At 41.5% G+C, this 21,958-nt stretch overlaps 1 protein-coding gene across 1 annotated transcript in view; it reads right to left on the bottom strand.

The window, feature by feature from the left end:
* The window catches only part of MUSK (muscle associated receptor tyrosine kinase), an 89,641-nt gene extending 82,536 nt beyond the window's left edge, over positions 1 to 7,105 (bottom strand). Inside the window, exon 1 of the mRNA XM_077910926.1 lies at positions 6,771 to 7,105. Coding sequence (XP_077767052.1) covers positions 6,771 to 6,849 — 79 coding nt within the window. The 5' untranslated portion in view covers positions 6,850 to 7,105. The remainder of the gene's footprint in view (positions 1 to 6,770) is intronic.
* Between the last annotated feature and the right edge of the window lie 14,853 nt (positions 7,106 to 21,958).

Here is a 21,958-nt window from a genome sequence, read left to right as displayed (position 1 = left end):
TTTCCCATTACTCAATTATAAAAAACCTTGAACTTGGAGCCAGGGACCATGTCTTACACCTTCTTCTATCCCTAACATGGGCACATTGACTGATGTGATGTTTAAATGAACTGTGTTTCTGAGGCCTTTATGAAAGGCATATACTTTTTAAAAGGTTGAAAGAGAATAGCTGAAATAAAAAAGCAGAATTTGTAGGTGAAATAACAGCTTTTCTACATAGGTGTTAAGGCTCCCATGGATAAAATAAGCTACGAGTTCTATAGGAATAGAGATGTTAAGAAATAAAAACAGTGATATTGTATTAAGCTTGTGGGATGCGGATGATGATGGGCCCAAAGCTGAATTAATAATACTGAATGCTTCCATTGTTTGAAAGGAAGGACCATTAAGCAGCCGGACAGTGGAAGGTGCTAGCACAGGGCTTGAGTTTAAATCTTTGTTCCATCACTTCCCAATCCACCAACTCACCCAGCTAGTGTCTCGGCATTGTCAGCTGTAGATGGAGATGATAATAAAACCACGACAGAGGCTTGTCAGGAGGACTCATTAAACGAATATAGGCGAAGCATTTAAAATTGACCTTTGCCCATATGGAACACTGTGTGTTATTTGACTTGGTAATTTAGAAAAGGGAGCCTGAACAGCTCAGTTGTTCTGCTGGTTTCTGGATGACTTGCAAACTTATTATTAATATTTACTTCTGGGAATCTATCCCAAGGAAATAATCTCAAGGTGGAAAGGCACATAGATGACTTTCACTGTGCAAAACAGATTAATTGTACTAAATTGTACTAATTGTGCTGCAGTGGAACGAAGTTCCAGCATACGGTTCTGCTTTCTGACTGTGCTCTGCTAGTGCTGGCTAGTATTGGCTTGCTAGATAGAGCCAAGTGTTAATTTTTCAAGAATTTTGTGAGACAGTTGTTAAATAGAGCCACTAGTAAAAATTAAATTATATAAATTTAGGTGACAGTTGGTGGCTCCACTTGTAGCATAACGTATAGAAAAGTTGAATCACTGTGTTGTACACCAGAACCTAACACTAACATTGTGTGTTAACAAGACCCAAGTTAACAAATTAAAATAAAATAATAATAATTAAATAAATCATGTCAAAGAGTATTAATCCTCAAAATTTATTACTTCCTAATTATTTTACTATATTTTACTGTTATCTACACTCTTGGAGTAATTTACAGTCAATGTATCTGTGCAGTAGAAATAGTATATAAAGGCATGCTACTGCCCATCTCTTCTCAATTCAGTATTCATCGTTAGCTTGAAATTGGGTGTGGTTGGAGTATTTACAGTACAGAAATCAACAAATACAACAAATACAACAAATGAGGGCCTTTTTTTTTGTATCAGAGAGGTGGATATTAAACATGTATCAGCAACTCTTATCTAAACAGGACATTATTTACACAGTCACTGTAAGTGGTATGTTAAAGAGTATAGATAATATAGAATATGCTCATGCATTCATGTTGAGTAGAAATGGCAGGTAGCAGAATTTTATAAACAGTTTTTTATGATACCTAGGAAAAAATGGAAAAAAATATACCAACATGTTAAAAGTCTTGGAAGTCAGGATGACTTTTTCTATTTTAAGCTTTTCTATATTTTGTATTTTCAAAATCATTCTTCATGGCCATCTATTACAAGAAAATAAACTTGATTCATCAGCTTCTCACTTGATACTTTCAAAGTGACAGAGGTAACAGACATACTATTAATATTTTTACAAACTGTTGAGAGACCAGTTAGGATGAAGGAAGTAATGTTACAATGTCCTGATGCTTACGGAGACATACATGAGGTGTTATGAAGAAATTTATTAGATTAACACCTTCCCATCATGTACAGTGGCACGGCAGTCTTGTGTCATGTTTGACTCTTTTTAAAAATAATTTTAGGGAGGCCTGGGTGGCTTAGTGGTTGAGCATATACCTACGGGTCAGGGCATGATCCCGGAGTCTTGGGATCGAGTCCCACATCAGGCTTCCTGTGGGGAACCTGCTTTTCCCTCTGCCTGTGTATCTGCCTTTCTCTCTCTGTGTTTCTCATGAATAAATAAATAAAATATTAAAAAAAATAATTTTAGCATCCAAAATTAAGAACCTGCCATGGGCCATGCATTATACTTTTTATTCATTATCTCATTTACCACAACAAACATAAAGGCAGATACTATATTCTCACTCGCAGATAAGGAATGGAGGCTAAGAATGGTTAAATAACTTGTCTAAACATAATGAAAGTATGAAGTGTTAGAACTGAATGTCAAAGTGAAGTTTGGTTTAAAGTTTCTCTTTTAACTCTAAGCTATTCCATGTCTTCAACATAATACTAGTTACAGACAGAGGGGAAGAATAAGGTTTACATTAATATTAACTTATATAGGCAGGATATAGTTGGTTAAGTTCACTTTGCCTATCTTTCAAATTTTGAAAATTATCCAAACAAATCCACTTTCAAATCGTGACAAAATCACATTGTTGTATTTAATGATATCTGTTGACTCAGCAGATTGTCTCATGTTTACTTTCATTCTCTTATCCAGCTTTCATCTCAGCTGGAGTTTGTTTAAACTAGGGCACTATTTCTTCCCTCAATCCAAGGACCACATGAATAACAAATACATGAAAATGAGCGCAACACTTCCTGTACCCAAAGAGTAGCTTAACTTGAAGGACATGACATTACCCTTTTATGGGCTCTACCGCATGGCCATTGACGTGCTAGCTTCTGATTGAATAGTTGTTGATTAACACGACCAAATGACTGAAAAAACCAAGAAGCCAAGTGTATTTGCTTCTTTCTGTTTTAATAAAATTAGAGCTCAGACTTGGGATGTATTCATGTTTTTTTCCTAATATCATAAATACAGTATTGTTTTTTCAGTATGAAAAAACACTCTGGTGCTAGAAATTTTTTCAGATTCCCCAAAGAAAGAGGATATTCAGTATTGCTCATCATTTGGCTTAGCTTAGAAACTGACACATTCACTCTCCTGTTGATATAATAAAATGTAAGTTCTTTGATTATGATGCCTTTGGAGTTTGTAAACTTCATCGATAATCTCAATCACTTATTAATGCTGTATCATTCATTCTTTGTTACAGAACACACTTTTGGTCTTTGCCTTCGAGACTGGTGTGGGGCATAGGCTGGTAGCCTGTTAGAATCTCTGAAATTGCCTCTCCTGAGGGAATTCATTTGGGTTAAGACATGGTCTCATAGAGACCCATCTAAAATGGGCATGTTACCCAAGAGTGAACATGTATTTCCCCAATCATTGACAGTCCTTAGCACAGTACATAGCATTATACGTTGAGCACGAGTGTGCACTTCTTCGTTTTACAAGGAAACAGAGGCTAACGGAGACCATGTGCTGTCCCTAAAGACACACGGAAAGACATTAGAGACTAGGAAAAGGAACTCGATCTTAACATTCTCTTCCAGGCTTTAAATGTCCTCACTTCACTGCCTTCGCTATTCAGCCTTGACTGCCCGGCATGCTGCCATATAATCTCAGCTCCCATACCCTCTAGTCCTTTAGCTGCACTGACCCTGGGAAGCACCAACCTTGAACTAATCCAGCCAGCTGTCCTTGCTGCCCCTATGTGCTAATGGTATTGTTAGATGCAGTGAAATGGTGGTGTAAATCAAGGCCACGACAAAGTCTCACTCCCAAACCCCAGCTGGGTCCTCAGCACAACCCATGTTGTTCTTCTGCATTCTCTGGTCTGCTCCTTTGCTGACTTTCCTGAATAGGGCCACATCCTTTGGGGCCGGTCCTCACCCCTCTCTTGTCCCTTTCCCCCACACCTTAAGTCCTATTTCACTGAGACGTTGCCTCCTGCTCTGGAAATGTGACAGAAATCTTGACACTTCTGCTCCTTTTTTCTGTTCTTTAAGGTCAATAATATTTAAAGCAACTGTGTTTCCCCAAACACGCAATGAGTTGCTCTTTCAATGCACGTCAATATTCATCCAGGACTCGGTGTCCCGGATTTCAATGACAGCTGTGCCTGCTCTGACTTAGTCATATGTTGAATCTGTGAATCCTATCTTTGTATACGTACGATTTAGAAGAGGAAGTTACTCAAATATATCTGAAGAGAAATCACTTAGACTCAGAAACTTCTAGGGATGGGGGTAAATGGAATAATTTAGAAAGTGGAGTTTGGACAGGAGTTCTTTGTACGTATTAAACAAACTTAGTGCTGCTTACCTGAACTCCTATACTGCTACAGATTTTAACTCCCACTGCAGACTTCATACTCCTTGATAAAGCACTAAATACTATGGAAGTGTGTGGTTTGGATGCGTATTCAATGAAACGTTGGTTACTTTCATATATGAAGGTTTGTAAATCTCTCCTACTTATGGGTTATGATATTGAGCTCATCGCTGAAAGTATCACTAGTCATAATGAGTCAGAACGAGTGTCTTTTCCCCTTGTCTTTGAACATTAGGAATCTCAAACTAAAATGAAAACAACAAACTATTAATGCTACAATTAATAGCTACAATTAATTTTATTGAGGAAATGATATGTGGACAGTTAGAAAAGAATCCACTAAATATTCTTGCACTATTTAAAATCTGTCAGTCTATTTCATAACACAGTATTGTGGAGATTCCTTGATCCGTTCATGATAAAGGACTTAGGACAAAGGTATTCATCTAAAAAATTCTTTTTATTCTCTGTCAAGAACAGAGAAAATAACTATGAGATAGTTTGTGTAGAACATCTTTATTACTTTTAGTAGTATTAAAATAATAGCATATTTTGGGGGGTTTTGTGCTGATATATTCCATGAACTCTAAGGGACTGTGTTTTTATGAAAATGTCTATTCTCAGAGCTGGTGTGTGTAGTTTAATGGATGTTTATTCTACTAGGCCTGGCGTTCTTGGCTAAGGTTGGTGTTAAGTTCATACTAGCTTATATTTTACCATAAATAGAGTGGACTGGGCAAAAATATTCTTTTAAAATTTTCATTTTATAAGAAATTATAGCAGTAAACAAACAAAGTTGGATTGACAATCTGATCATTTTATTTAAAAGCCAAGATGTTTGGCTTTATTATCCTTATGTCACCATATTTTGAATTTTTCAAAAGAGAGATAGTGTGCATTTGAATTAAGGGCCTTACCTATAAAGTTTGGGAACTATAAATCATTTCTTTCTAGAATATAAATTAGAAGTTGTTTATATAGAGGGGTGGGTTTTGGGGTTTTTTTCTAATGCACCGAATCCTGATGTTAACCATCAAAATCAATTGTTTTGCTCTTTATGCAATTTAGTAAATTGAATTTTAGTAAATTTTAGCATTTAACCATGTTGTTTTTATGTAACTTAGTAGTTTAGAATAGCGCAAATAAGACTTCTCATAATCCATAAGTGTGAACATTCAGGTGCCATCTTCCCGGACATCCGTTGTATGACCAGGAAGTATTAAAATAATCTGAAGCCAATGTTAAGTCTTTCTGTCTATTATTAGCTGTTTGAAAAGATCTAGATTCTTCTTTATCTGGAGATACCCTAAAGTATTAATTGGCAATTAAACGTTTAAGTACATCTGAAGATATCACTCTGCCCAATGTAAGATAGAAAAGGAAAACAAAACAACATAAAACTGTGAAATCAGATTGTTTGTGAGGAAAGCTGTATCTTATTAGCAGCCTTGCCCGTGTGACTCCCGAAATTCTAGTGAACCACAATATCTCCAGCTACATTGCCCACCTACATACAGACACTACCTTCACTTATCTACACAACACAAACATGTTTGGTTCTTTGGGAAGGTAACGTAAAGGGAAAATAATTAATTCCAAGTGTCATGAAACACAGAACTCTTTTTTACTCTACTACATTTAATCTGAAGACTCTTTAATTGATATCATTCCATCTTACTTGGATCTTTAAAAACATTTCAAAGAAGCCCTCAGTCACTTTACAATTCACATATTTTCCTGTCTTTCTTCCTGATTTGAAATACACCAGCCTCAGTTTCATAATACACTGGCCAGAAACCATATCACTGTGGACATTCTTGCTGCGGCAACAGGTGTCTGTCAGTTTCTTAAGTTCCTTTCTTTCCCTGAGGTGGTGTTATTTCCGGTACATTCCAAAGGCTCTGAAAAAAAACTTTCACAGTCTCTTGCCAAGCCCAATCATGCCTCCAACCTCAACGTTATTGAGAGCTCATTGTCTTCAGCCTTTGATTATATAGGCAAATCGTGCGAGTCCCTCTGTAATTCTGGTTTTTAGGACCTAAAATACTAAAAATTTTGCAAAACTGAAACTGAAAATAGAAATGATTTTGGTTCAGAAGCAAACACTGTGGACATCTGGGAGTAGGGTTGATTATATTCCCGGCAACCCCAACGTGAAAAGGTTTTCATCATCCGTTTAGACCACCCTGAAGTTTGACACACACATAAACAGCACGGACCTTGATAACTTGCAGTCTACCTGCTGACGTTTCCCTCCAAGCCAGAGCTCCTCATGCACACTGTGCAGCTCAACTTTGTATTGCGGAACTTAAGCGGGGGAGGGATACCGGTAGAAATGAGACCATCAATCAGATGCTTATTTATACAGTTTTCTCCCTCTCCGTACATTGCACCCCTACTTCACCAAGTAGAACTCAGGCCCCCAGAACACAAAGCAGTCGTGATCAGAGCACACACACGCACACACACACATGCACTTAGAACTGTGACAAGGCAACATGAAGACAAGATTCCTGAAACAAACCTTTTGGAAGTTTCTCAGTCCCACTGAAGGCAACCAAAGTAAGGATATGTACCAGTGGAATGTTGACCAGCTCTCTCATGATTAATCCAGGCTCAGGCAGGAGAAAGTTCCTTCTGGACAATGCAAGGAAAATGCGCCCACAGTTTACATTTTAAAGCATACTTTGATACAAAAGGGTTGTCTGCTAATGACTGTTTGTGTCAGCAGCTCCACAGGCTCTAAGTATAATCAGGAATTCTCCGACTTGGCTGTAGTGATGGACACGGCCAGCTGGTGAGTATCCACTTAGGCCAGTAATGCAAGTGTAGTGCTGGAGGAACAAGGGAAAGAAAATCCCTTTAGAATCCCTTTTAAGACAGTGGCAGAAGGACAATACCAGATGCCTTTGCAACCATCACCGTGTTCCCTGAGGTGTAGGCTTCCTGATCTGATTCAGTTCCCCACCTCTCCGCCCTTCTGCCAGAACCTGGGTCTATCTAATTGGGCTCCTCCCCATGTCTCACCCCACCGCCTACTTCCAGCCCGCTCCCCATTCCTACACATGGTACCAACTCCGTATTCCTGGATTTCTTCCCCTCCATTGATGCCGACTCATCTAAGGCGATCCCAGGCTCCTTTCCAGACATTCACCTTCTCGGCACGATGGCGATAGCATCCTGTCTGTCCTCGCCTAGGGCTTGCTATCCTCTAACCTCTTCTCAGATGAACCCTCCTGCTCAAGAGCTTCCCGTGGCTCCTCACCACATAAACCTACTCAGACTTTTCTAATTCGACCAAGGAGGCCTCGCCCGATGCTGCCCATCTCCTTCGCCTCACCTCTTACAGTCCAAGCCTCTATTAGAAACCTGTCGTAAGTTCCCGAGGTGCAGCTCTCTTCTCTCCATGAATTGCTCAAGCTGTTCTGCTGCTTGCAATGCTTTCCTCCTCTCTGCACAGTTAACATCTATCTCAGCTTGATCATTAGCTCCTCCTGGGAGCCATCCCAGACTAAAAGTCCCCTATCTTCTTCCTGTATCCCAAGTGGCATTGGATTTGCCTCCTCTGGGCACACACATGTACATAATACGTGTGTGTGTGCGTGTATGTGTGTGTATCATACACATCTCTATCATTGTTCTTCCTTCACTGTTTTAAGATTTTTTGCCTTGTGTTAATGTCTCCTCATTCATTGGGCTTATGAGTCCATGGAGTTGACAGCTGTGGGCTGTCAGCCCGTCACATTCGCAGCAAGGTCTCCTGAAGGTGTACCTCCACAGCTTCCAAAACATTCCACTGTGCGAATTGCCTTTTCCCACTGAACAATGTCTTAGAGGCTTTACCATGCTAACACGTACTACACTCTCCATTATATCTATTGACAACATAGGCATGAATTATGGATATATGATGGTATATTTACTCCCCAGCAGTGTAGGAGGGGCCCCATTTCCCCACACTCTCATCATCATTTGCCTCTGATTTCCTACATTTGAAGAGAGTAAACTGGTATTTCATCATTTTAATTTACATTTATTTCACCAAATACTATTGGTGGTGAGAATTTTTCATATTTTTATTGTTCCTTGTTTTCCTCTTCTGTGGCTTTTGTCTATATTCCTCCTAGGTCATTTGTCTTTTTTCTTATTAATAGGAGTTTTTAATGTATGCTCAATATAAAAAAATTATGTCATTTGTCGGTTATATGTATTGCAAGTGAAACGCCTCTACTACCTAACCATAGTGATTGATTCAGAAATGGGCTTATAGCTTATACTGGCCAGTCCAAGGTCTTGTAGTTTACCAGTCCTAGTGTAAAATAAGTTCTTCCTTCTTAAGATCAGCACCTGTGAAGACCAGGTAAGCTGGGGCTGTTGGAAGCTTTTATGCTCCATTAATAAGAAATAATGTGCAAAGCTACATCTATCTACTGGACTTCTTTGTTATTTAAATGAATAAATTCATCTTTTTTGGGGGGGCTTGGCAAATATGAGTTTGAGTCAAACTGCAAGCAAAATAATCCTAAAGTAATAGAAGAGATATAGATTTTTATTTTTTTTTATTTTTATTTATTTATGATAGTCACACAGAGAGAGAGAGAGAGAGAGGCAGAGACATAGGCAGAGGGAGAAGCAGGCTCCATGCACCGGGAGCCCGACGTGGGAATCGATCCCGGTTCTCCAAGATCGCACCCTGGGCCAAAGGCAGGCGCTAAACCACTGCGCCACCCAGGGATCCCAAGAGATATAGATTTTTAAAAAGGATTTTATTTATTTATTTGACTGAGAGAGAGCACAAGCAGGCAGAGTGGCAGGCAGAAGGAGAGGGAGAAGCAGGCTCCCTGCTGAGCAAGGAGACCGATGTGGGGCTCGATATTGGGACTCTGGAAGCGTGACCTGAGCCAAAGGCAGATGCTCAACCTACTGAGCCACCCAAACACCCCGAAGAGATATAGATTCGATTAGGTTTCTGTTGAGAATATCCTGTGAGTGCTGTGTATTTCATGGGAAACTTGAATGTTAGTAGGATGAGTGCATATTTCATATGAAATTTAGGAATCAGCAGGATGAACAGTGTGGCTACCTGTCATTTCCATAAATAACACCAAGAAAAGCACAGGATTCTAGAAATTTGGTTGGCTTTGATTTGTGAGCTAAATCACTACCAGCCATCAATGAAGGGAAGTCCAAGGTGAGCCTCCCTCATGGGCCTTTGTTCTTCAGATACCCAGAAAGAGGACTTTTGAGGGAGCACTCTTCATCCTCTTTCCCCTAAAATATAGAACTGCACCCTCTAGACCAGTCACCCTAGGAAATTACCTCCTACATCAAATTCCACCACGACCTGTGTCTGAAGGCAACCCCAGTACATGCAGTGCTAAGGGGAGACAAAACTCGAGGGAAAATTCAAGCTAGGACTTGAGGGAGAGTGCTGGCATAAAATGAACCAGCTATTGGCTGAGTGAAGCCCATTGCAGCCGTTTCCAAAGTGTGGCAGCCAGGGGCTGCCAGCCAATTATACTCCTTGCAGCAGTTTCTTATAACCCTGATACAAAATGGCCTTCCATCCTACAATGCCAGCAGATCTATTCCTTACAATAGTAGGCTTGTTCAGCCACAGAAAGTGAGACTGGGTACCACTCTTTCAGGCTTCCTCAGGGCATGAGGAGAGTACGTGGGGCTGATGGCCAGTCTTCCTATTTACAAAAGACAGTCTATCACCGATGAAGCTTGCCTCACCACCTCTGCTGTCTGCTTCTTCATCTCAAAAGCTGGCCCAAACTCCTGGAAAGGAGGCTCAAAGAGCAAGTAGCATCGTTCTGAGCCTCATCTAGACATCAGCATTCAGGTGCACAGCAGCTGATGAAACTAGCCCCATTCCTGCCGGAGTCAGCACATCACCACCTTAGCACTTCTGGTCTGCACCAGGCTCTCATACATCTGGTGAAGCTTGCAAAGAGCCCCTTCTAATGATCACCAAGGGCAATGACCGAATTCCCTGCCTCACTGGTCAGCAGGCAGTGGATCATGAATGCCACACGGATTACCCTTTCCAGAAAACTCCTGGGGAGTCAAAGAGATAGAGTGGGGTTGTACTTTTAAAAATGAATGGGATCTCCCATTAACTGTCAAGATAGCGATTAGAGATGCATCAGGAGGGCTACACCTTATAAAATTGGAAAGGACTCTTGAAAGAAGATATTTGCTCAGTGAATTAATGAATTATATTGAATACCTACTATATGTGGGATGTTCAGCAACAGGCAATGGAACTTAATGTCTGGTGAGGGAATGAATAGTAAACAATTAGAAATAAATAAATTATAATCTGGAGAGATACACTATACTGTAAAATTATATAAAAACTGAGCCTGATGGGGCATCTGGGTGGCTCAGTGGTTGAGTGTCTGCCTTTGGCTCAGGTCATGATCCCAGGGTCCTGGATTGAGTCCCACATCGGGCTCCATGCAGGGAGCCTGCTTGTCCCTCTGCCTCTGTCTCTGCCTCGTTCTGTGTGTCACTCATGAATACATAAAATCTTAAAAGAAAAACCAGAACTGAACCTGAAAAGAAAATGAGCCTGTCTTAATTGGACAAGCAAGAAATGCTTCCCTGAGAAAGTGCCACTGAGGCTCGGCCCTGCAGAATGACTAAAAGTCAGACAGCCAAACTCGAGAGGTATGGGGATGACTGTAACAAGCTGTGGGAGAAGAATGTGCAAATGGCCAGGGGTACGAAGGTCACGGTACTGTGATGGAAATGAAAAAAGTCAGTTTGTTGGGAGTGCAGGAAGTGAGGGCAAAAGCTTCAGAGGCAGATAGGAGACATCACTCAGGGTCTTGCATGTCTCCTTAAGAGCTTCATCCCAAGAGTGGTACAATGCTGTGGGAATGTGGATTGCAGGGAAAGCTACAGAAATGAAGCAGATTTGCCGGGGTGGGGAGGTGTGTGGAAGGAGAGGAAGCCCTAGAGCTGAGCCATGGGACATTCCAACCTTTCAAAGTAAATGCAAGATAAAGAGTGAGAAATGGAGATTAACATAAAACAGCTCGGTAGGTAGAAAGATATATACTAATAAAGTAGAGTGTCACAGAAGAGAAGGAGAGGGAAGAGAGCGTTTGCAGAAGGAGAGCATGGACTATGTTGAGTGCTGCTGAGAGGTTCAATAAGAAGGAACTGAAAGGTTTCCACTGAACTTAGCAACATAGAAGTGGTTTATGCTCTTGGGGAAGGACAGTCCCAGGTGTGAGTAGGATTCTCTCAAGAAGGGTGACCATGAAGGGAGGAGAAAGCTAAGCAGCAGCTGGAGGGAGAGGTTGGACAGAGACAGAATTTATTCTATTTTTTTTTTTCTTTTTTGGTTGACTCTGCGCCCAACATGGGGCCTGAACTTTCAACCCTTAGATCAAGAGTCACATGCTCTACTGACTCAACCAGCCAGATGCTCCTGGAAATTATTCTTTATTTATTTTGAAGATATCCTGTGAACGATCCTGTAGAGAGAAAGAGATTAAAGACACAGAAAAAGGAGAGATAATAGATAGTTCAAGGTCTCCAAGAAGGTGGAAGGCTCTGGAGTCCTGAGCTTCGGATCTTGTAATAGAAGATGGTGATGAAAGGATAAGTAGACACTTTTGTAGGTGAGAATGGCAGAGTTTACTGAGCCCTCATCTGATTGACTTCTACTATCTCTGTGATGTGGCAGGTGAGGTTGAAGAAGATTTAAAACAGTTATTCTGGAAAATAAGAGAGCACACAGTTGAGGTTTTCACTATAAAGTTATGCTGATATCATATGTCCTGGTGTGATTTTTTTTTCTCCAGCACTTCTCAGCTTCGCAGATGGCAGATGTTGAATGGTTAGATTTATTTTGGGGGCTGGGGGGAGGAAAGGGTATTTATTAGTGATATGTCAGTCCAGGGGAGCAGCATTCCAGAAGAGAGAAGGAAATGTGATGCTAGGGAGCAAGTGGATGTATTGAGAATAGACACAGTCAATAAACAGGTGATGACACCGACAGCACAGAGAAGGTAGGAGTGTGGACAAGGGAAGAAGCAATAACTGGAAAGGGAGAAATTGAGTGATGTGAGTAGCTTTAAGCCAATTCAGGGCTTCATCTTGGGAACACAGCCCATGACCTGGACCCATTTTGCTTATGTGCAGTTAAGTTCAGTTCTCAGAGTGGAGAGCAGCTCTGAGGCTACTATTACTACACATGAGGGACAATAAGGTAGGTGGATACAGAGAAAAGGGCAGATCAAATATGGAAAGAATAAAGTGAAAATGAATACCAGATATTCAACTTGAAAAATTGAGTGGAGTCGGGCTGCTGGAGTGTGGAGACCTGGAGAACCCATTGGGGGTGGGCAAGCGAGGAGATGGGGATGGGTGGAAGAAAAATTGTGAATGAATGTAGGCGGTGGGATATTTAATTATATGCTAGCAGGAACTTCCAAAAGGAAAAATTGTCTACTAAAATGGTCAATGTATACCCTTTAAAATTTATTAATTTATGTCTTGGGCTGTTTTCTGGGTCTCCAAGTGAAATAGATGGCCTACTCAAATAGAATAGAGGGAGTTCTGTGTACGGTGTACGGTGTTGGGAAACCACCAGAATTAGCGTGGAGATGGTCAAGCACTAACAAGTGCTCTTTGCCATCTCTAGGCCTGAGGGTCAAAGGGCGGCAAAAGCCACTTACAGGAATCTAGAGACAGTGGTGAATGTGTTGAAGGAGAGCTTCCTATTTGGAACCGAGACCTTTGGTTTAGGGATCTGGCCAGCTCATGGAGTGCTTTTGATTTCTGGCAGATTCTCACCAGTAGGAAACCAGAGGGCCAGCCATTGGTAGAGTTCATAGAAGTCGGTTTCCAAAGGCACAGAGCAGGGGACAAGTAGATCTGGAGGACGAATGGAAGGCTACCCCAACTGGTCTCTTTAGAGGGTTCTGACTTTTCCCAGAGCACAAGTCAGACACAGAAGGGGAGCAGGCCAGGACTCCCATTTGTCTGCAACAATTACCTTTTCAGTCAGCATATCCCACCTTAACCCACCTCTCTTCTTGCTCCCAGAGACTGACCATGCTGCTTCTCTGTCATATCACCCCGGGCCCCTCTGAAGTTCATCTTTGGTACTGTGTGCGTGTGTGTGTCGGGGGCTTTTCAAGTATGGGTCTGTCTGTCGGGATTTTCTGTACTACGGGGCAAAACTATTCTCTGAGACCTCTAACCTGGTGATCACCATTATGATCTCGGCATCTCTTCCTGGTTCATCCAGGCCCACCCTTAGTCTGAAAACCCCAATGGAAAACTCAGATGTGGCTACAGCTCAAGGACCCCGAAGTTCACACATGTGGCTTAAATAGCACAGAGGGAAGAAGCCCTCCACCTGCCTCCCGGGGATGCTGGGTTCATCAGCCGTGTACTAGAGAAAGCTTGCAGGCTTCGCCCACCTTGCCTCCATCTGCAGCCATGGGCTGATCAGAACCTTAATGCTGCTGCCAGGGGGACTTTTTTTACTTTTAAAAATTCCCCCACCACACCCCTATTAGGATGGCCAGAATCTATGACGCTGGTGAGGATGCGAAGCAGTAGGAACTCTCCCCCATTGCTGGTGGCAATGCCAAGGATTCAGCTGTTTTGGAAGATAGCCTGGCATCTCCTACAAAGCTAAACGTCCTCCTACCATATGATCCAGCAATCGTGCTTCTTGGTATTTACCCAAAGGAGTTGAAAACATGTTCACACAAAAACCTGTACACAGCCGTTTATAGCAGCTTTATTTATAATCGCCATAACTTAGAAGCAACCAAGCTGTTCTTCAGTAGGTGAGTGGATAAATAAACTGTGGCCCATCCAGACAACGGGCTGTTATTCAGCACTAAAAAGAAATGAGCTGTCACGCCATGAAAAGACGTGGAGAAATCTTCAATGCATATCACTGAGTGAAAGAAGCCAATCTGAAAAGGCTGCATACCCTATGATTCCAACTATCTGGCATTCTAGAAAAGGCAAAACTATGGAGACAATAAAAAGATCGACGCTTTCTGGGGACAGTAGGAGGGGAGGGAAAGAGCTGAATGGGCAGAGTACAGATGATTTTTAGGGCAGTAAAAATATTCTTGATGTATAATAATGATGGATATGTGTCTTTACACATTTGTTCAAACACACGGAGAATACAACACCAAGAGTATTCCCATAGTTCCTAAGGGAAGCTATGGACCTTTGGGTGGTTGTGATGGGGCAATACAAGTTCATCTTTGCCAAAAAACTTACTACCCTGGTGAGAGATGTTGATAATGGATGGGGCAGGTGAGCACATGTCGGGACAGGGAGACTATGGGAAACCTCTGTACCTCCTTCTCAATATTGTTGTGAACTTGAAACTATCCTAAAAAATAAAGGCTTAAAAAAAGAATTTGTAGCGTACGTAGCGCACTAGCAGAATTGTAGCCCGTCAGTCCACGAGGCATGATTATTGCTAACTAAAAAAGAAAAGAACGTACGTAAAGACTCAAGTGGACAATGATATTATTCCATTCGTGTTTTGACTGAAGTTTTTACATATAAAAAATTATGGCAACTGTAGGTGTCATTTTTTGACCACATAAAGCATCTTTATAAGGAAGGCCTTATCCTCTACAGCGAAGAGGTTTTTTAATCTTTGGTTTTGTTCTTTAATCTCAGTATTTGACATAAAGACTCCTAACTCTGGGAAATGAACTAGGGGTGGTGGAAGGGGAGGAGGGCAGGGGGTGGGGGTGAATGGGTGATGGGCACTGAGGGGGGCACTTGACGGCATGAGCACTGGGTGTTATTCTGTATGTTAGTAAATTGAACACCAATAAAAAATAAATTTATTATAAAAAAAAATCTCAGTATTTGAACCTCTTCTGATGTGTGTGTGTGAGTCTGGGGAGGAGGCAGGCCCCAGCTCTCTCTGTATAAGCCAAGAGAAGTGAACACTTACTCTCGTGAGCCCCGATGGCTAGATATGGATAAGAAGTGACCTAAGCTCAGACAATGGGACGCCTTTGCTGGGACTTTGAATTTGGAGTGAGTGACACAAAGAAGGAGGTGGTTAGAATTCGTTCCAGGGATGGTGGCATGAAGTGTTCGGTGGTGGTGGTGCCAAGAGCAGCATGCAGTCATGGCAGTGCCTCAGCAGTATCCAGTGTCCGGCGATGGCAGTGCCAGTGACTGTGCCCAGCATTCAGCAGCGGAGCTGTGTCACCCTGACCAGGCTGTTCCTGTGCTGAGATCTTGGCCTTGGTACTTGCCACCTGACTGCCTTGGTTCCTGCCTGGCTCTCCGGTATTCCCAAGTATTCCATAAACTACTGAGTATCCTTCCAAAAACACTTCTTTTTCCCCAAGTTAGGCTTTTCTCTCAAGTTATGTGATACGTGCACACACATGTACACACACACTTACTTGTAGGAAATATGTATATACTTCTAAAATATAAGTAAGTGAATAAATTCATAATATATACATACATACATACATACATACATACATACATGTATCATGGAAAAAGCCTTTGATATGATACAAAACCTGGAAGTCATATAAGGATGACTCCATTTGACTACGTAAAGTTTTAAAATCTGCCTGGGAAAACATATTGCCAAAACTTAAATATCAAAATGAAATAAAAGATAACCCAACTTCCTAAGCTGATAGATAACTCAGGATGTACCTTACTTGAATTTTCCTCAATGTGTCGCAGTATTAGCTATTCTTTTTACTTAAAGTTCTTTTTCACTTGGCTTTTCTTGATAGAGTTCTCTCCTGGTTTTCTTGTTATTTTGTTGTTATTGTCTCTTTCACTACCCCTCCCCCACTTTGCTCCCCCATGCAGAATTTAAAATGTTGATTTTTCCCAAGTTAAGTCCTTGGCACACCTCTTTTGGCTATACAATACTTGAAGAGTGGTTTCAAACATTTTACAGCATTAGACAGCATCTAAGTATGTATAACTCCTGCACCTGTAGCTCTGAATTAAGTCTCTTTTGGAAATACGTGTATCTCTAGTCACCTGTATGGCTATCTCACAAGCAACTGAAACTCAACAGTTGAGATAGAATCTTAAAGACATTTAATGTTGATCTTATTAATCTTAAAAATATCTAACGTTCAACTACAATTAACCATGAGATCAGAGAGGACAGAAAACCTTCAAACTTTGCTTTCTCTCCCCATCACTGCATTTTTAAAGGCCAGTGCTCTCATTGAGCTAAAATGTATCTGGAAACCAACATACCTCCAGATCCTTGGACCTGGCTCCAAGCGCCTGTAAATGAAGGTAGCCGTGTGAAAGTTGGAGAATATGAGCTTTTTCTTAATTGGTGAGTTCTATGAAAACAAGTACTTCAGAGTTGTGACTGGCTATCACAGGCTATTACTGACTATATACAACTTGTATATAAATTCAGAACTTTTTCAAGTTGACACGGCTCTAAGTTGACCTGTAACAAGTGACTCTGAACATTCAAGTGCCCCCGGGGGTCAGATAGTATGAGAGAAGAGCTAACCCAACATAGCTAGCTGTATCCTCAGCTATGGTGGTCTCCGTTGTTTGTTTCCTGACCACCCCAGCCCTATATAAAAGAGGGATGTTATTGTGGGGAGTACTGGGAGACAGCTTAGGGAAGGTATTACAGTTTCAGAGCTGATGAAATTCAAACTTTTTTTTCCAAAACTCTCAAGACCTAGAGTCTAAATTTCTACTGGCCAAAGAGTCTGTCTTAATTTAAATGAACCCAAGATCCTAGTACCTGGGGAAATTGGTCCTAAGTACCTATAACATCAGTATGCTCAATGCTAAACTCATCATCTTCCTAAAATCTGGGAGTTCCTTTATCTCTTGTTTCAGTGAATACCACCATCTTCTACTCAGCTTCTTAAACCATTAAGCTGCAAATCATCCCTGACCCCCTTCTTTTTCCTTAACCCTGTATTTATCTGAGGCTTAGCAAGTTTACATTCTTTCTGAATTGTCCTTCCTCAACTGCCCCCACACCTCACTTTGTAGCTCTCATTAATTTACTGTCTATTTATGACAGCAGCAGGGAATGGGTCCCCCTGCCAATAAGGTCTCTACACTAATGTGTGAGAGAGAGCTCCTTCTATATATAAATGTGGCCACGTCATTCCCCAGCTTGGGATGTTTTATGACTTCCTGCTGCTTTTGGGGTAACCGCCACACTCCCTGGTGTGGCAATCCTTGGTCACCCTTTCCTCTCTCCTTCCTCCTCTTGCCTTCCTCACACTCCTTGTCTGAGGAGTAACTTCTAGTGCCCTGAAATCACTGACATGCTCTTTCTGATCTCCATGCCTCTCCGCATTGTTTCCCTTCTGCTGGAATGTTGCTCCCGTTTATTTTCAGCCAATCATGGCTTGTCCTTCAAGATTCCACTTGGTTCTTCCTTCCCTGAGAAGTTCCATTTGGTACCCCTGTCCAGGTTGGACGTCCTCTGTGCTCACTGAGAGCCCAGACTCTGTGCCCCCCTCTCTTTTAACCCATAGGACCCTGGATGGGGGGAATTCTTAACCCGCTCTTGGCTCTGTCTCTCCACAAGAAGGTGAGCCTGTTGACGGGTGAATTTTGGGTCCATTATGCCTGTGATTCCTATACCTAGCAGAATTCCTGATGCATTATAACCGGGTTATAATGGGAATAAATGGAACCATATCCTCCTTTCTCCCTAAGAATTTAAGGCCTTGCTAGTGGTTGCTCTTGACAGCAGGGGTGAAGCATTAGAGAGATTTCCTTGGTTTAGTCTCTTAGTTACCGCCCCCCCCCCCCTTCATAGTAGCATGTGGAGTGTTATATCATGCAGAACTGCATTTTTTTAGCTTGGGGAAGTGATGGTTTGGAGGCCCACCAAATGTTGGAGGGAAAGCAGAGCTAGAGCTGTGGAGCGCTGCACACTTGAAGTCTGTGCTTTGGTAGAGAAGAAGGGTCGTCTGTGTTACTTACCCAGCTAAATTAGCGGGGGGAAAGGGTGAGCAGAAATGCCAGGCACATTCTGTGTACAGGAAAAGAGCAGATTTGATTTGGGCCTTCTTTGGCCTTTGCCATTTGGGAACCTGAGGGTGGTGGTAAGCAAATGTCCTTCCTTCCTTGGTTCTTCTTATGATAAAGCTGGTACCTGAGTACCCAGCAAACTTCCCTTCTGTAGCCTCATCTTTTCTGCTTCCTTCTATCACAAACCTCATTCAGAGTTTCCCACGATATTACGAAGAGACCCAGAAGACTGAAAACCATTATGTAAGCTCCTGCCAGGATGACAGATTCATCCTCCTTTCTCACTGCTTGTCTCCTTTCCACTTCTTCATTATAACTGGAGTGTTCCAGATTCCTACCACATATTCCTCAAATATGTTAGATTTGTTTTTAGGACCTTGTGAGATCACCTCCAAAGGAAACATCCCGTCTTAGGAGCTTCATTTCTCGGTTGAGTCCCAGTACTGTTTATATATTCTGACCCTGACTGGGAGATGCACAATTCAGTTCAGTTCAGCAGGTCATGGCTAGGCACCGGGCCAGACACTGGAGTCCAAAGGAAACATCGACAACTGCTTCCAGTAGGCCATGTGGTGGTGTAAGGAGAGAAGCTCTTGGCAGGGTTCAGAGCACTGCAGAAGGGTCAGAGCAAGCCTCGCCAAGGCTGCCCTGACAGTGCTGGAGTGGTAGAGGCAGCCCCCAAGATGGCCCCCAATGGTGGAATCCTCTTTCTTTGAGTGTGGACTGGATTAAAGGACTCACTTCTAATGACCAGAACACAGCAGAAGCAATGGTATGTCACTTCTGAGATTAGATTCTAAAAAGATTGCCGCTCCTATCAGGGGTTTCAGAACAACAGGACTTGGTGAAGCAGAAGGAGGAACAGAAATGATGTTGAGGTTTGGGGAGAGAATTCCCAGATGGACATGGTGTCATGTATTAAGATGCTGAAGACCAAATTAAAAACTGGTTTAGGGAGGAAAATGTTCTTAATCATGATTTTTGATTTAGATGCTGTGAAGTCAGAGACATTCATGTGACATCCAAATAAAAATGTCTGCTAAGTATTAGGACTGATACAGGTCTGCAGCTCAGAAGTTTGGGCTTGAGTATAAACTGGGGAGTTTTCAGCACATAGGTGTGTAATCATGAGAAGGCACAGATTGTCAGGGGTGCATACAGATGGAGTAAAAGTGAGGCCCAGGGCCTTGAGCTCTTAGTAATGTCGGCTCTAAGAGGCTGTTTTGAAGAAGAGCAAGTTAATAGGGCAGAAGAGAGTGAGAAACAACTGCCCGAGAAGCTGGAAGAGATCCAGGCCTGTGCATTCTTGGGGGAAAGAGAGGAAGTTCGTTAAGAAGATGGGAGTGGTCAACCTGGTCAAAGGTTGCCGAGAGGACGAGAGAGTTTAGGAATGGGAAGTGGCCATCCGATCTGGCCGCATGGTGGTTGCTGGTGACCTTGACAGGAGGAATATTTCAAATTTACCAAGTTAATGGCTAACGTGGGGACAAAAACCCAAGACTGCAGACCATATTTCCCGTGACTCATCCTTAGGAGATCGATGCACCTATTAAATTTCAGTTTGACTTAATTTGATTTGTGGAATCCTCATTTCAGAAATCTGAAGCGTAATGTATTTGAGCTGCTAAAACCCTATTTAAAGTAGCTTTGCAAATTGCTTCCCAAACTAGCCCTCTTTTTGGCCATGCGTTTGAAAGATCAGAAAATGAATGCAGTCAAGCTGCCCTTCATCTTCCCTAGCTAATAATTGCTAGTTGCACACATAGATTATGAACATGCTTCTTTATATTCCTGAATTCAGCCATCTTGACTGAATTCTAGATGCTAGATGCGTCTTCTCGCATCTTCTATAAATAGTGCAGCACACTTAAAGTGACCATGCTAGACGAATAAGGGCTCAGGAAGTGTGTATTCATGTCAACACTGTGTGGAAAGGAATTTTCCAGTTTTGAAAACTATACTACCTCCGGGAAAGAGAATCCTTCATTTAGGCCCTCAGCAGCTCAGCGGCTCAGCAGCACAAAATAACACTAGGAAAATTACACTGCACACTGCATAAGGATGACGTTGTCAATTTATTCATAGTCTATTTTTGCAGTAATCTCTTTGAGCTATGCCAGGATTAATAAATGCGGTTTATGCATAACCATGATGCTCTCAGGAGACTTAATTTAATAAAAAATATAAACCCACAGATAAGTCTTATTTTTGTAATGTTCTGGTAATCATAGGATTAGGGTAGGCAAACCAACAGTGCCTCTGGCTCTTTCTCAAAGCCTGGGTGTGTGTGGCCTGTGGACCAGAGTTTAGGGTTGCTTTAGGTTAGCCCAGGGCCAAGGCTGGACTGAACTGTGCTGACCAGGGAAGTCCTAGAGATTTTGAGTTGTGAGTACAGGCCTTTCTGCATTATTTCAAATACATACTCAAGGAGACATAGTCTATCCACATGAGCAAAGTAAAGTTTCTGAGATGTCTCTTTGGCAATAGTCTAATAAGACAGTGGTTGATTAGGAAGTATTTGAGAGCTGCAATAAACTGATGTGATTTTTAGGCAGTCTTTGTTCTCTGACATTTTCTTCTGAAAAGTCTTTTTCTGATTTTAGCCATTCACTAGAAGAACACAGTCATAAAATACTGAGAATAAAAACAACAGCCAGTCATTTCATAGTCAAGCTCAGACTTAGAAAACCAACAGTATCACCATGTTTGTACATTTATATCCCAACTTGTTTCGTGTTAAATATATAGAAAATGCATGTTAAATAAAATCTGAAGCACACAGCATATGGTTTCATGTTCTTTCTATCAACACTGATAATTACAACCTTGATTTTAATGTACAGACACATTATCTGTGTAACCATTCACCTGTTTTAGTTTCCAATTTCTATTAGGAATAAAATGTCAGCACCTCATCATTCTATTTCATATGATGCTTTAATTATGGATCATTATAGAAATGGAATTGCTGAGTCAAAGCATGTGAATATTTATGAGGCCCTTGGTATGTATTTTCAAATTTCCTTCCGGATATTTTTGCCTATGTGCCCTCTGTCACAACATTCTCATTTCTGAACTCTTCATGGTAATTTGATGGGTAAAAAAGGTATTTCATGTTATTTTATTGTGAAAGTAACCTCATGAAATATGTGTATTTACCATTAATACTTCTTCTCTTGTAAATTTTATGAGTTTGTTCCTGGTTTGTTTTCCCCCTAGGATATTTGTCTGTTTCTTATTTAATTTATAAGATATTTATACATTAAGAACTTTAAGTATTATATACACTGCTAAATTTTCTCCTGTTAATTTAGTTTGTTTCAAGGTTTTTTTTTTTAAAGATTTATTTATTTATGATAGACACAGATAGAGAGAGAGAGGCAGAGACACAGGCAGAGGGAGAAGCAGGCTCCATGCCGGGAGCCCGATGCAGGACTCGATCCCGGGACTCCAGGATCACGCCCTGGGCCAAAGGCAGGCACCGAACCACTGAGCCACCCAGGGATCCCCTGTTTCAAGGTTTTTAGCTTTTTGATGTCTTCTGTGGTTCCAGACAAATTTTAGAACTGTTTCTTCTGTTTATGTGAAAAATGCCCTTGGAATTTGATGGAGATTACACTGAATCTATAGATCACTTTGGGTACTATGGACATTTTAGCAATATCAGTTCTTCTGATGCAT

This window comes from Canis aureus, chromosome 10, assembly GCF_053574225.1.
Source record: "Canis aureus isolate CA01 chromosome 10, VMU_Caureus_v.1.0, whole genome shotgun sequence".
NCBI lineage: Eukaryota > Metazoa > Chordata > Mammalia > Carnivora > Canidae > Canis > Canis aureus.
This window is presented reverse-complemented; position numbering and strand designations above follow the sequence as displayed.